This window comes from Bison bison, unplaced genomic scaffold (assembly GCF_000754665.1).
Source record: "Bison bison bison isolate TAMUID 2011002044 unplaced genomic scaffold, Bison_UMD1.0 scf7180017864384, whole genome shotgun sequence".
Classification (NCBI taxonomy): Eukaryota; Metazoa; Chordata; class Mammalia; order Artiodactyla; family Bovidae; genus Bison; species Bison bison.
Genome location: NW_011494956.1, coordinates 8,479,530 through 8,496,044, shown reverse-complemented (window position 1 = coordinate 8,496,044; position 16,515 = coordinate 8,479,530). Strand labels below are relative to the sequence as shown.

The following is a 16,515-nucleotide window of genomic DNA, read 5'->3' as shown; positions in this document are numbered from 1 at the left end:
GCCGAAGAATTGATGCTTTTGAACTGTGGTGTTGGAGAAGACTCTTGAGAGTCCCTTGAACTGCAAGGAGATCCAACCAGTCCATCTTAAAGGAAATCAATTCTGAATATTCTTTGGAAGGACTGATGTTGAAGCTGAAACTTCAATACTTTGGCCACCTGGTGTGAAGAGCTGACTCATTTGAAAAGACCCTGATGCTGGGAAATACTGAAGGCGGGAGGAAAAGGGGATGACAGAGGATTAGATGGTTGGCATCATCGAATCAATGGACATGAATTTGAATAAGCTCCGGGAGTTGGTGATGGACAGGAGGCCTGGCATGATGCAGTCCATGGAGTCGCAGAAGTTGGACACAACTGAGTGACTGAACTGAACTGAAGGATAAACTGAATAGTTTCTTGTAAATGGAAATTCCATTTCTACAGATTTCTTGTAGAAATCCCATTAGGAGAGAGAACTCTTCTTGTCATTCCAAATTATCATAACTTACCACAAATGTAAAATCTTTTCCTTGGGTGTCAGTGGTTGAGAAATCTAGTCGACCTGGGTCTATTGCCCCCAGTTCCCCTAAACATTCTCCACAGAGCAACCGAGCTTGAGAGTTTGCATCTTGGCAACCTTTCAAGAGCACTGTCACCAACTGTGAGATAACAGGTTCCACGGTTTCACTATCTGTTGCATATCTGATCAGTTTTTCCTAAAATAAAAGTAGAAAGAAAGTTTATATGTAACTTCTACAAACTAATATACTTTCCTAACTAGAAAGCTTAAAAACATTAAGGAATATCTGATAAATATTGACAAAATTAAACTCTTGTTCTGCAGTCTTCTCACTGAGTTTTTGCTGAGTTCACATTATATAATTCACAATATGTTCTGTAGGATTAGAATCATCCTTATCTCATCTAGAATCTTTAATAATAGTTCACTTAAATTAACATTATAGGTTAATTCAGGCATAAATACTTAAAAGAGATGAACTAGAAAACAATAAACAGCAAAACTAATAAAATTATAGGCATTTTTTACCTTGCTAAAATTAGATAAGGAAAAGAACATTTTAGTTGTAAAAGATAAATGCAATTCATACTAAATATATAAATGAGACACTAAAAGAAAGATAATTTTAAAATATACTTATTTAATAAGTTCAGACTTTCCTGGTGGCTCAGACGGTAAAGCGTCTGTCTACAATGCAGGAGACCTGGGTTTGATCCCTGGGTTGGGAAGATTCCCTGGAGAAGGAAATGGCAACCCACTCCAGTACTCTTGCCTAGAAAATCCCATGGACGGAGGAGCCTGGTGCAGGCTACTGTCCATGGGGTCGCAAAGAGTTGGACACAACTGAGTGAAATCACGTACTTAAAAATGTTTTTACTTCTAGGTTACATAAACTGGGTTTGTATTTTCAACAAAAAATATCCAATTCCAAAAGAATTATGTGTTCAATGCATCTATTTAGAAAGTGTTTTTAACGTATGAATCCAATTTTATCCTTTTCCAAATGCCTAACCAGTTGTCAAAAAACAAATCCATGTTTGCTCTAATTATTTGAAATGTTATTTTTATATCATAAATGTCCATATGTGCTTGAGTCTATTTTTGGACTTTCTATTTCTTCCCACCGGTCTGTTTATTCATGTACCAGTATCACACTTTTATAATAATTATAGAGGCTATAGGGTATACTACATAGAATATATTAATGTTTGGGAGGGCTACTGAACACTCACAGTTGCTTTTTTTTCCCCTAGATTTTTCCTACCTATTTTTACATGTTTGTTCTTCTGTCTGAACATTAGTAAGAAGTTTCTAGCTAAAAAAAAAAACTTGGCATCTTTGGGATGGCATTAACTTTATATATTATACTAGGGAGAACTAAAATCTTCATAATATTGAGCCAACTTAATAAGTAAGGGGTGTTTCTGTTTAAATCAATTATATTTTTGTGTCTATCAGTAGTGTTTCAAAGTTTTCCTTACTGATTTATACATTTCTTGTTACACTTATTCCTAAGTATATTATCTCTTTCTGTTACTACTACAAATTGGGTTTTCCAACAAGTCTTCTACCTGGTTACTGCTAGTTATATGAAGATTATGATTTTTATATTCTCTTTACTGAATCTGTTTGTGTCTGAATTAGTTTATTGATAGTTTCTATAGTTTTTCAAGTATATTACATATCATCTGTAAATAGGCCTATTATAATGTCTTTTCCAAATCTTATGCCTCTGATGGTTTTCTCTAATCTAAGTTCATTGGCCAATACTTCCAACTGAATATTAAATTGCAGTGGAGATAATGAGCAAGTGGAGATGAGTTTTAGTGGGAAGGTGTCTTATCTCCACATGAAGCATGCATGTGTGTGTGCACGTGTATGTAGTATACATATACACATGTATGTATATGTATACATTTATGATTTATCAAAGTATTATCCATCGATTTCTATTTTCTTGAGTGCTTTTATCTGAAATGGATGTTATAGTTTGTCAAAGGCTATTTCAGCATTTATGAAAATAACGGTATTATATTTTCTGTTTAATTCTATTATTAGTTCCCTCATCATTTTCCCCAAGTCTCTGAGCCCCAGGCAACCACTAATCTGTCTCCTATCTCTAGGAGTTTAGTTCCTCAGAAGTATATACATTCATAATGTATCTTCTTTGTTAAGTTCTGTATCTTCTCTTGTATCTTTGTGAATTACAGCGTTTAGCACTATAAAGTGCCCTCTTTTTGTCACATTTGATACTTTTTGGTTTTTATTCTACTTTGTCTAGTGGCAGAATCAGAATTCCTGCTTTCTTATTTCAATTAATCTGTCATAAATTTGCTCCTTCCTTTACTTTTAGCCTTTCTAAATAATTTATTTTATATGTATGTATTACAGAATTGTTCTCTGCTTTGTAAAACAATTTGTAATTTTTTTTCTGTTAAAGTCTTTTCACATTTATTAATATGATTGATATGTTGGGCCTCAATTCTATCAGCTTTTTAAAATTATAATCAGATCAGAATCAGATCAGTCGCTCCGTCGTACTATATATATTATAATCAGTTCCTAAGAGTTAATTTCTTTTGGTACAGAATAAAACTTATACTTTTTGTTCTACAGGTATCCTTTATATAAATAGGCTTCCCTGGTGGCTCAGATGGTAAAGAACCAGCCTGCAATACAGGAGACCCAGGTTTAATCCCTGGGTCAGGAAGATCACTCGGAGAAGGCAATGGCAATCCACTCCAGTATTCTTGCCTGAAGAATCCCATGCCTTTTAAAATGATAATACTGCATGTATTATAACTAGCTCCTAAAATTTAATTTCTTTTGGTACAGAAGAAAATGTATACTTTTGTTCTAGAGTTATCCTTTATATAGAGGTATCCTTTATATAAATAAAAAGGTTCTAGAGGTATCCTTTATATTAATAAAAAAGTATCTTTATATAATCTTCTTTAACCAGTTTGCCAGTTTTAAATAGTATATTTTGACTCCCAGTTATTGCCTACACAATAAGGACTAAGCTCATTTTACTCATATCTTAGTCTCTTCTCCTCTCATTTTAAAAAAATGCATTCTTTCTATCTTATTAAAATCTATAGCATTTACATAGAATTCTCCTGAAGTTGTCCCCACTGTTGTTAAATATATAACTAGTAACCATCAGTTCTTTTGACAAAGTCTCCCCAGTCATTACTTCACTGAATGAAGCCATTCTCTAGCGTATCTCTTAGGAAGGGCTTGCTTGTGAAACTTGTATTTCTTCAGTTCTTATATGTTAAAACTCTGTTTATTATCCATGATATTCTAAGGACAGCTTGCCTTATTCTTTATGTCCTTTACATTTTTTAAAATGCTGCTATCCTCTAGGTCTATTCTGTATATTACTGTTGAGAATAATGATACTAATTTTCTTTTCTTGCCCTTTTAAGTGATTTTTTAAGAATATTTTTTTACCTGTAGGTCCTGAAGATTTCTTATTATTAAAGTCTAAGATAAGTCTCAGAGTTGACTATGCTGGGGTCAATTTTTACAGGTACACAATGGGTCCTTTCAATATACAGACTTAGGTCTTTCATTTAGAGAAAAATTACTTGGATTATAGCTTTAAATATTAGAACCATTGTTTTATTTTCCTTCTTTACAAACTTCATTTTAATGTGAAATCTTTGCCGAGTTTCCATTTCACCTGCTTCTTTGATCCTCTGTACTCCTTTCTCTAATCTCATTTTTGTTCTCTTGATTATTCTCCTGCCTTTCTTCAGTGCTCCTTCCTAAAGTTTTAGTCATATATATTCCTCCTGTATGCTCCTTATAATTTAACCTTCATTTCTTCAATTTCTTTCTTCAGTTCAGTCACCTCTTGTTTCATACCTTGCTTTTTTGTCCATTTCTCTTTTTAAATTCTTCATTCAATTCCTCTTTTTTGGGGGAGGGGGGCATGCCAGATAGCTTGTGATATCTTATATGATGTTATCTGCTTGCCACAGTTGGAAAACAGATCATTTTTCTTGTTTGTCCTAGATGTTTTGGGGCAGTGTGCTGATTATATTTTCTACTGATAATGCAGATTTACAGATAGGAGAGCGTAATATCTACACTCAAAGAGATTCAAGAGATGCTACCATGTGGTAGCATCATGTCCACATTGGCTGCTTCCCACTTTGGGTTTACAAGCTTACTGACCCAGAAGAATGTACTTGCTACCATCATGTATATCATTTATCCTAAGAAAATGCTTCTTTCTATCATGAAAACAAATACAACCCAGTTTGCAATCCACTAACTCCTGAGGGTCTTAGGCTCTCACATCTTATCATATGAGTTCTTGATATGCAAAAATGAAAACTTCATTAACAATTTTTTTCCATTTTATAGATTTATAGTGATATGGTATTTTAAATACCAATTCTCACTCTCACCAAAGTTCGGGATAACCTATATTATGTTTACAAGGAAAAGAATAAAGTTTACTGGCCTCATAAAAACTTAAAATTTAGCTTTATTAAAACTAACAGAATTAATTCCATCAAAATGAAAAATGGCAAAATTATTGAAATTTTACATGAAAGATATCTACAGAAAATTACATGAGAAGACTCATATAAACTGCATACATCCTTCCTTAGGAAGATGCAATAACCTAAAATATAACTGCCAAATCATGATCCTTCAAAAAAAACAAGAAAAAAATATGCAAACCTCTTCAGCCTTAAAGGGCATCTCATGAATTTACTGATTTTATTGTTAAAATAAAAATCACTTTTTTTCATTGAACCTACTGAATCTCAAGCAAATATGCCTATCGTCATCTTTTCTTGAAATCCACCCTTTCTTTCCTGTAGCTCTTTAATTATATCTTAGGCTTCCCTGGTGGCTTAACCTGTAAAGAGTCTGCCTGCAATGCAGGAGACTTGGGCTTGATCCTGGGGTAGGGAAAATTCTCTGGAGAAGGCAAAGGGTACCCACTCCAGTATTCTTGGGATTCTGGAGAATCCCAAGGACAGAGAAGCCTGGTGGGCTACAGTCCATGGGATTGCAAAGAGTTGGATACAACTGAGCAACTGACACTTTCACTTTTCATACCTGATTTTTATACAAGGTTTCCTTCAAGCTCGTAAGAGCATGAAAACGGACATCTACATTTTCATGCTGAATTGCTTTCATGGATAGCTGAAGAGTTGTCTGAAGATCAGTACTCTCAGAGGTCTCCTATAAAAAGACCACAGAGAGATACACCTTATCAGTTAATCACATCAGGAACCATTTCAGTAGGACTGGATTTCCTACACCATTACCATCAAAGTAGTTAAACGGTACCTCAACTGAATGCAGTTTTAAAGAGTAATTTCTATCTCTTCTTTTGTATAGCATATAAATTTTCAGTAATTCTCAAAGGAAGGGATTTTCTTCCAAAATTTTTAGTTTTAGAGAAAAATTTTATATCAACTAAATAATAATTTACTTATCCAAAATAAATCCTTCTTGGTAAGAAATACAAGTTTCCCTTAATTTAAAAAGGGCTACATAAAAGCCTTGAAAAAGGTCTACAGATTATGCAGATAACTCACTCCTTATTTTGACTACTTACTTTCTTATGACTGATGATTTACCCAGTAAAAAAGCATATTAAGTCTTCAGAATCAATCTTGGGATCTGTAGTAAATACATTTTCTACTCTGACCCATGCTCAGGTATCCCACTTTCTGCCCTAAATTAAAATCACCAACAATCTTTTTTAAATTTCAGAGAGTTCACTGAATTTCCAGATGTTGGAATGACAGATGATTCTCCTTCTAAAGCTCAGAATTAGTCAGACCTGACATATCTATACCATGGTTTATAGCACAAAGTAATTGGAATCTTCCCACAGCATTTTTTTCCCTTTACTCAGAGTATGCAGCTATGGTCACTTCTTTTAGGAACTGTAAGTAAGAACATATTGATCTGGGTAGGGATGGCACAAAAACTGTATCCTTTGCTCTCTGTTCTATCTAATTCTATGTTACATCTTTGATCCAGATGCTAAAACTTCCTTCTAAAAATCAGACTCAAGATAGGATTATACAGTCATCATAAATTAGGCATCACAATATGACTATAATATCCCCAGACATCATTCTAAAGAATCTCTATTCAGTGTTTTAGCACTTGGAAATAATTTTGTATGAACGATCTCCTAAACCATACATAAAAAATTGAATACCTTTCTATATTCCTGTAGAACCGCTTTTATCTTTTTTAATTCTTGATGATCAGGTAAAAAATATATTTCATGAAGAAAATCTTGCACAGCATCCCTAACAATCAGTTGAAAGAAAAAGAATTATTTACCAAATATGAACACTAAAAAAAAAAAAAAAAAAATACAAAGCAGTGGTTGAAACTAAGGCCAACTTAATTCACACTTAAAAGTGCTAGCTGATTGTTGACATGTCTAGGATGCTCAGTCAATACTGGCAAATAATCAAATCTGAGAAAATCACCCGGTAGCAGTCTGCCCATGTAGAGTCACTTCAGCTTCAATTTGAGCTAGGTGTGTGATTTGTTTTAAAAATTAGAATGTGGCAGAGGAGATGCTGAACTGACTTTGGGCGTAAGTGTTAAAAAGGTCTGGCAGCTCCTGGTTTTGTTCTCATGAGAGTCCTGAGTCACCATGTAAGAAGTCTGGTCACCATCAGGGACAAGCAACATGGAGAGAATAAGAAGCTCTGAGACTAAATGGAAAGAGGGAGAAGTCCAGTCAAGTCTACCTACTGGCTGACTGCAATGACCACTGGTAAGAACAGCCAAGGAACTGACCAGCTGAACCCAGCCCAGACTGCAAAACTATGAGTACTAGGTTTTGAAGTGGTTTATAATGCAGCAATAGAAACTCAACCCCAAAATACAAATTCTCACAAAGATATATTAGAGAAAAATACATAAGTAATTCTTACTGGAGGTTACAATTTTTAACATGCTTCAAATATAAAGCCCTAATATTTCTAGGTCCAAATAAAAGGGTTTCTAAATTCTATCTTTACTAACTCATGCAACACACAGGTATTAAGTAACTCCTATGTGCTACTATTTCCTAGAAACTGGGGATGTAACAACCAAGAAAACTTCAATAATTCCTTCACTCAGAGAGCTTAAAGTCTTCTCTCTAGTAGAGTGAAAGAGAATTGTTTCATTATATGAAAAGGTAGAGAAATGATTCCTCTATAATAAACAGCACAGATAAACTATTTGTATAACAATCCAAAAGGTATTTGAAAAGTGATCTAGATCAGTGATAATGTTGTTCTACTATGTTCAGAATACCAAAAATAAAAGTATTTTAATTGGAAAAAACTCCATTAACTTTTTATTCTTTATTTACTCCTTGATTGGATAGTTCCTGAAAATGACTAATGGAATTGCAATAGCATATGGATAAGTAAGTAAATAGTACTTAAATTCTAATTTTTCAGAAGCAAAGGAACGCTGATATACAACAGTATGTACAAAAATGAAAAACAAAAACAAAAACAGGTATACAGAAAAACATTCCAAACTAAAAAGCAGCGTGAGAGAAAAATAAAAATGGAAAGGAATAATACATATTCTTGCATTAGCAATGTGGATTGACTACAGCCTGGTATCTGCTTTGAAAAATCTTGGCAAAGAATTTTAAGAAATAAGATGTGGCCAGATTTTAGAAAGCTTTAAATATCCAGATAAACAATTTGGAATTCAGAAATGGAGAATCACAGAATGTCTCCCCATGCTGGAATGATAAAGATAGAGATGCTTTAAAACATGAACAATATGAAGAAACATAATAAAAACTTAAAGGAAGGGAGGCTGGTTAAAGGGTTATTGCAATGAATAAGGGTTTAAAATAAGGCAAGCTGTAGAAACTATGTGATTAGCCCTCCTAACCTTTTTCATGCATTCAACTGTCTGCCTTTTAACTGTGAGAAGAAAGGTAAATTGAGCCTCACCTCTTTCAAAACTGATGAAAAATAATTTTGAGCTATTGATCTAAGTTTAAAATATAATTACAATAAAAGCCATGTCACAACTGAAAGCCATGTCATATCAGTTTGATACGTATTGACTTTAAACATGTCAATTACTTCTATTTATTAATGGACTCTAAATTAAAAAGAATGTGAACAGTTTACCCACAGTAATCCTAATACCTTGATACAAAAATGCAGTAATAAAAAGCTGCTATCTCTATTTCATTTACAATACCTGTTTTCAATTATGAGGTAGTGAAATATAGCTGCAGTTTCTTTAGGCTGGATATGTATGAGTGGTAACAAAGCTACTATTACATGACTGAGAAGGGAACCTAGATAAGCATGATCCAGGCAACGAACAAAGCAGTCCCAAGCTCTATGAGGAAAAAAAAAAAAGTTAAAAGTCACATCAGTTAATTATTAGCTGAACAAACAATGATAAATGCAAACAATAAGAATATAAGGCACCTGTAAAAATGTAATAAGGATCAGTCAGTATACTCAAATCAAGTGACCTCTATAATACACTAAGTCAAAAAAAGCAAGATGAAAAACAAAGCTTATAATATGCTACCTTTTGGGGCAGGATTAATATGAAAAAAAAAAAAGCATCTGTGAGTGTGTATGCATCTGCTTATACTTTTAGAAAGGGGACTACACAAAATAAAATTAGATACATCTATTTTTAGCAATTTAGGAATGACAGCTAGGTTCTTTGAGTGTAACTTATTACACAAATTTGAATTTCAGACAAAGTAAACGTTTTATATGATTTTTAAATTAAATAAAATAGATGGAAAATCAATCTCTAAAAATATTAAGCAAACTGAAACAACTGAACCTCACAATACCAAATAGATGGCACAGGCACACAGGAAAAAATTATTTTACCTGACTTTAAAACATATTATTCTTTCTTAAAAAATTATCTTTCTTATTCTTTTCCATTATAATTTATCACAGAATTTTGAATATAGTAAAACATTATTCTTACTGTACATCTCCAATAAAATTTAGTCAAGAACAAAAAGAAACTTTAAAAAGCTTAAACTGCATTCAGGAGTTTTATTGTTAGTAGTAATACTGAAATTAACCTAAATTAGCAATCAGCCAAATCCTACGTGCCAACATCTCAATGGCTGAAAAGAAATGTGGAGAGGGTGTTTAAGGGATTAATCTATTTATAGGGCTTACTTAGGGGGCCATACAATCAAATGTGTGACATTTTATTTGGATTTTAATTCAAACAAGTCAACATCTTTGGGGAAAACATCTCTGAGACAATTGGAGAAATCTGAATTTTAGAATATATTAAGGAAATTCTTATTAATTCTGCTAAGTATAATAATTTATGATGGTTACATATTTTTAAGATGTCCTTATCCATTAGATACATCTAGGATTTTAGAAATAAAATGATATGATATTGGGTTTTCTTTAAAACATTCTAAGTAACAATAACTAGAAGTAGAAGGGTTAAATAAAATAAGATTAACAAGGTTGCTAAACTGAGGTTGGGAAGTGAGTATGCAGGGGTTCGTTATATTATTCTATTTCTCAGGATATTAAACGATTTCACAGCAAAATGTTTTAAAAGAAGTAAACACATTCTCTTTTCAGTGCAAATGCCTCTCTATATTACATCTGGTTTGAACCCAATTTCCCTCAAAGTGATAAGAATTCAAGTTAGTGTTACTGGAAGATGCAAAATATCTAATGAACTCAGGTCATCATTTACCTGCAACACAATTCAGGAAAATCATCCTTGAATCGAAGGCCAGTTCTCAGCGTGGTCATCATCTTCACCCTCACAGAACTGACATGTTTGGGTCCCATCAATTTCATCAAAGACATTAAACTGTTCAAGGCCTGAAAAGTAAGTAGAGCTTCAAAATAAAGCCATAAACAAGCTGGCAGGAGCAGATGAGCCCTAAGGACAAGTGCTTTCCATCCTAATCTCAGTGTATATCTATTCTCTGACAACACAAAGCCTAATGGCAGTAGTTTATTTTGTTCAAGTGCTTATGTAAGAATTATAATTTGAAAAAATACAAGTTGGGTTCCTTTTTTTTCCTGCTTTTGAAAGTGATTTGTTATTTTGGTCCTTGTGGTCTTCTTAAGCAGTAATTTTCAAATTTATTAAAACCATAATACCTATTTTTTAAACTTCTTCATATATATCCTGAACAGCTATGTAACACATGCATTTATGTCCTAATGGTACTAAATTCAAATGCTCTAATTTAGTAAAACAGGTAACTAATGACATACTCAGAAAATAGTACACACATTTTATTGTGTGGAACACAGAATCAGACTTGTATGAAAAGCTTCAGATTCCAATGAATGGGTAAAGAAACTCTCTGGTCAACCTTAATTCTGTGGAAAAACACGAAAGCTCTTTATGTTTTAAACAAACAAACTCTAGTTTTCTTAGATTTGAGGTTATCCTTTCACTTGGGATAACAATAAGAAAGATTTTACATAGACAGAAGTCATTTTGGGGATTAAATTCACCAGCTGACACCAAAAGAACAAGTATTTGTTGCTGAAATTTTTATAGATTAATATTGTACCCCGTCTTTCCTAGCTCTTTAAGGTCATTAAGAAAGTGGAGTATAGATTGAAAAAAAAGCATCTATTAATGGGTTTTTATTATAATTTTACTGACTGCAGAGTGGGAAGCAATAAAAAGGAAAATTTAATCAGTATCTAAAATACTATCCCAAACTACAGGCAAAAATTTCAATTTGTTTGCAATCATAATGAAACTACACTGTGCCAAATGTGTTTAAATATATACAGACAAATACAGAAGTTACTTTACTTTCTATCAGATCAGATCAGATCAGTTGCTCAGTTGTGTCCAACTCTTTGCGACCCCATGAATCCCAGCACGCCAGGCCTCCCTGTCCATCACCAACTCCCGGAGTTCACTCAGACTCACGTCCATCGAGTCAGTGATGCCATCCAGCCATCTCATCCTCTGTCGTCCCCTTCTCCTCCTGCCCCCAGTCCCTCCCAGCATCACACTTTTGGTATTCAAAAACACCATGGGACATGACTCACATGAGACCAATTTGGGTTAATGAATTTAAAAATGCAACTTTTGTTTGCTCTGTCAGGGAGTGCTGGTCTCTTTTTTTTCCCATCGACCTACATGTTGTGATGATGTGAGCCTGAAGCTGCTGGGGCCATCACCTGGCACTTAAGTTAGAGCTAATCCAAGGAAATCTGAGCTAAGTGATTAATTCTGAGAATATAATATCCAAAATCAAGTTATGCCAGAAGCTATGTATTATCTTTATATTTTTAGTTACCTAGACAACAAATTCCTTCAAGCCACTTTGGGTGAGTTTTCTGTCCCTTATAAACAAAAGAACAGTAAATGATAACATTTTCTTTTCAGAGTCCTCAAAAGCATATATGAGTTGTTCAGGAATACAGAATATCATGTTTGATAATTTTTTTTCTTTGAATGTTTGCAGCTAGAAGCAGATGTTTCCTACATATTCTATATGAATTCTGTTCTGGTCCTTTGTAACCAACTATCATCACCTACCATTTTCTTATCTTCAATGCCAACACTGGAGCTTAGTAACTGCATATTGAAAAAAGCCAAAATGCCCAACAACTTGGGTTGCAAATAATCAGCCTAAGGGGAAAAAAACCAACACATAAAAAAGGTATTACATAGTTTCATACAGACCAAATTTCATAAGTCAACCATTTACTTAATATCATTTCTGTTTTATCTAACTACGTTAGAATACTGGAAATAACCAGTTGCAGAATTACATTTCTCCCAAAGCATATATTTTCACATGTAATACTTTAAAAATTAATAAAACTGACTCATTATTATTATGATAATATATGAGATAATATATGATTAAATAGTTCCGTACCGTGAGAAAATCATAAGCCTTTGAACTAGAGTTGAGCTATGATAGACTCCTCAGGATCTGACTCATGTCAGGATCCAGAGTGGTGAGGATATTTATCTTAAGAAGAATAGAAAAAGACATGTGAATGTCCTTATTTAGAGCATTTAGAGCTAAGGTGGGAAAAAAAAGTTACTTGAACAAGGAACAGGTACTCTGCCAGAGGGGCTTTTCCCAGGTGCCACTAGTGGTAAAGAACCTGCCTGCCAATCCAGGAGACATAGAGATACAGGCTCGATCCCTGGGTCGGGAAGATCCCTGGAGGAGGAAATGGCAACCCATTCCAGTATTCTTGCCTGCAGAATCCCAGCAGAGGAGGCTGGTGAACTACAGTCCAAAGGGTCACAAAGAGTCAGACACAACTGAAGCAACTTAGCACGCATGCACACACACCCAGAATAACAGTCTGCCATAGCAGTCAATATCCCCTGAGGAAATAGTAAAAGGGCTACAAACCTTGGGCATCAACAGCTACAAGTTAGGTATCACTAATTATGGCATTTTGGGTCTCCTGAAGTTGACAGGGTTAACTCTTTCTTGAAAGAGGGGAGTAGAGGACAGGGTATGGACTTTAAGTCAGCCAAACCTGGGTTCAAATCCCAATTTTAAAACTTCCTAGTTTATGATGTTGGATGAGTTACTCAGCTCTTCTGAGTCTATAAGATGGGAACAATGAACGTATCAACTGCATACAGCTGCTGTAGAGATTAAATAAGATAATATGTATTAAATACTTAGAATACAGCTGGGACTTATTACAAACTGGGACTGTGAGTACACCGCAAAGAAAAATTTTCCTCTCTATAAAAGCCTTCAATAGGGGGCTTCCCTGGTGGCTCGGTGGTAAAGAATTCATCTGTCAGTACAGGTGACAAGGATTCAATCCCTGGTCCAGGAAAATCTCACGTGCTGTGGAGCAACTAGGCTTGTGAACCACAACTACTGAGCCTGTGCTCTAGAGCCCAGGAATAACAACTACTGAGCCCACGTGCTGTAACTATTGAATCCTGACTGCCTGTGCTCCGCAACAAGAGAAGCCACTGCGATGAGAGGCCAGCATACCACATCGAAGAAAAGCTTCCACTCACCACAACTAGAGAAAAGCCTGCACAGCAACAAAGACCCAGCAGAGCCAAAAATTTAAAAAAAAAAAAAAATCTTTAACAAAATTAGTTAGGACAAGGACATGAGTAATGTGCATGTTTAAGCTTCCACAATAAACACAATGAAGCTGTGATTAAAAAAAAAAACTTCGTATATAGGCAAGAAAAGGGACCAAAAATAAGGAGGGGAGCTGGGGAGAAGCAGCAATTAGAATATTTTCCAACTCCAGGAAAAAGTTGCATTGTTTGACACTGAAGTACCTAATTCAAGTATCTTTAGGTCACACATGCTACCAGGCTGGGTGAGGAGGTAAGAAAGGTGTACACTAGCTCACTGTAGAGAGGAAGCTTAGTGTCCAACACATTCTCCAGATTAGATGTTGGGATAAACTTTTTTCTCTTGCAGAGTACAGAGAATCATCTGTTTACCAAAGCCTAAAACTGCACTTAATTTACAAACTTCCAATTTGGATTAAGACTCAAGTTTAGCATGTCATAATTCACTAATTGCAAGGCTCTAGCTCATTCTTAAATGAAAAGTTGATACAGGTGATACTCACATAATCTATGTCAACATTCTAATTTTAAAGCTCTTACACTTAGACAAATAGTTCATTCATCTGCCATTCACCAAATATTTATTATGTATGTCTAGAATACTCTGCCAGGTACAAGTGTACAAGATAAGGAGTCACTTTCTCCCTACTAGCTTACACGCGAGACTGATAGAAGAAGATGACATTTAATAAGTATGTAAATAGTGTGTAATAAGTGCTATAAAGAAACAGACATGGTCACATGAGAGAGAAGAACTGGGATGAAGTGACTGGGAATTTAGATGGGATGACCAAGAAACTCTGAGATCTAAAGAATGAGAAACATCTAGGAGCAAATTTCAAGTAAAGAGACTATCTACTGTAAAGGTTGTGAAGGAACAAAAAGCTTGACATCTTTAAGAAATACAAACAATATGAAACATAGGCAGAAAGGAAGATAAAAGTTACACAATATGTGAGGGTGGAAAAGTATGCACCACATAGAGCCTTATAGATTAATGAAAATCTCAGAAGAAATTTAACCAAGGGAATGAGTTTAAGCTGTCAGAAGAGTACTTCAAATACTGTGTAAGTAACTGATTAAAGATGTAGGAAAGAAAGAGCAAAAAGAGAGAATAATTAGGAAGTGATCACAGTTGTCCTGGAGAAAGATGAGGTCACTTGTATAAGGGTGGTGGCTGAAGATAAGGAAAGACAGACTTGGGGGTCAGACTTGAAAGGACTTGTTGATACTTAACTTTAAGGATATAGGAAATAGAGGGCTCATGAATGCCTTCCAGGTTTTGATCTGAGGAACTGATATCTGAGGACAGATATTGTAGACATTGGTATCATTTCCTGAGAAGTAAAGACTATGAGAGGAACAGATTAGGGAAGGAAAATAAAGATTTTTATAATCTGGGCTTCCATAGTGGCTCAGATGGTAAAGAATCTGCCTGCAAGGCAGGAGATCCAGATTCAATCCCTGGGTCGGGAAGATCCCCTGGATAAGGGAACCAGTGGCAACCCACTCCATTATTCTTGCCTGGAAAATTCGATGGACAGAGGAGCTTGGCAGGCTACAGTCCATGGCGTCACAAAGAGTCAGACATGACTGACTGACTAACATTGGGGAATGGAAATGTAATGTTTGGACTTGTTTGAGATGTTTAAAAGACAGGCAAATATAGATGACAAAGAGGAAGCTGGACAGTCTCGGTTTGCCAGTTTCCTTCATCCTCAGATCCATTCTCTGTTCTTTTCTGCCTTCCTATCTCTGCTTATTTCCAAGGCAAACCATTCAATATCACAGTAATCCAAGTATACCCAAACAGTAATGCTGAAGGTGAAGTTAAACGGTTCTTTGAAGACCTATAAGACGTTCTAGAACTCACACCCAAAAAAGATCTCCTTTTCATCAGAGGGGACTGGCATGCAAAAGGAGGAAGTCAAGAGATAACTGGAGTAACAGGCAAATTTGGCCTTGGAATACAAAACGAAGCAGGGCAAAGGCTAACAGAGTTTTGCCAAGAAAACGCACTGATCATAGCAAACACCCTCTTCCAATAACACATGAGAAGACTACACATGGAGATCACCAGATGGTCAACACCAAAATCAGACTGATTACATTCTTTGCAGCCAAAGATGGAGAAACTCTATATAGTCAGCAAAAACAAGACCGGGAACTGAAGGTGGCCCAGATCATGAACTCCTTATTGCCAAATTCAAACTTAAGTTGAAGAAAGTAGGGAAGACCACTAGACCATTCAGGTACGACCTAAATCAAATCCCTTACGCTTATACACTGGAAGTGACAAATACATTCAAGGGATTAGATCTGATAGACAGAGTGCCTGAAGAACTACAGATAGGGGTTCATGGCACTGTACAGGGAGCAGTAATCAAGACCATCCCCAAGAAAAAGAAATGCAAAAAGGCAAAACGGTCGTCTGAGGAGGCCTTACAAATAGCTGAGAAAAGAAGAGAAGTGAAAGGCAAAAGAGAAAAGGAAAGATATACACATCTGAATGCAGAGTTCCAAAGAATAGCAAGGAGAGATAAGAAAGCCTTCCTCAGTGATCAATGCAAAGAAACAGAGGAAAACAACAGAATGGGAAAGACTACAGATGTCTTCAAGAAAATTAGAGATACCAAGGGAACATTTCATGCAAAGATGGGCACAATAAAGGATAGAAATGGTATGGACCTAACAGAAGCAGAAGATATTAAGAAGAGGTGGCAAGAATACACAGAAAAAGTGTTCAAAAAAGATCTTCGCGACACAGATAATCATGATGGTGTGACCACTCACCTACAGCCAGACATCCTGGAACGTGAAGTCAAGTGGGCCTTAGGAAACATCACTACAAACAAAGCTAGTGGAGGTGATGGAATTCTAGTTGAGCTATTTCAAATCCTAAAAGATGATGCTATGAAA

The 16,515-nt window shown here is 35.2% G+C and overlaps 1 protein-coding gene across 1 annotated transcript in view; it reads right to left on the bottom strand.

Annotated features, from left to right (window-relative positions):
• Window positions 1-16,515, bottom strand: part of ATR (ATR serine/threonine kinase) — a 120,486-nt gene that overhangs the window by 66,917 nt on the left and 37,054 nt on the right. Inside the window, exons 17-22 of the mRNA XM_010858156.1 lie at window positions 12,055-12,147; window positions 10,231-10,361; window positions 8,725-8,868; window positions 6,707-6,800; window positions 5,587-5,712; window positions 491-697 (exon numbers count right to left, since the gene is read on the bottom strand). Of these exons, the coding sequence (XP_010856458.1) occupies window positions 491-697; window positions 5,587-5,712; window positions 6,707-6,800; window positions 8,725-8,868; window positions 10,231-10,361; window positions 12,055-12,147 (795 nt within the window). The remainder of the gene's footprint in view (window positions 1-490; window positions 698-5,586; window positions 5,713-6,706; window positions 6,801-8,724; window positions 8,869-10,230; window positions 10,362-12,054; window positions 12,148-16,515) is intronic.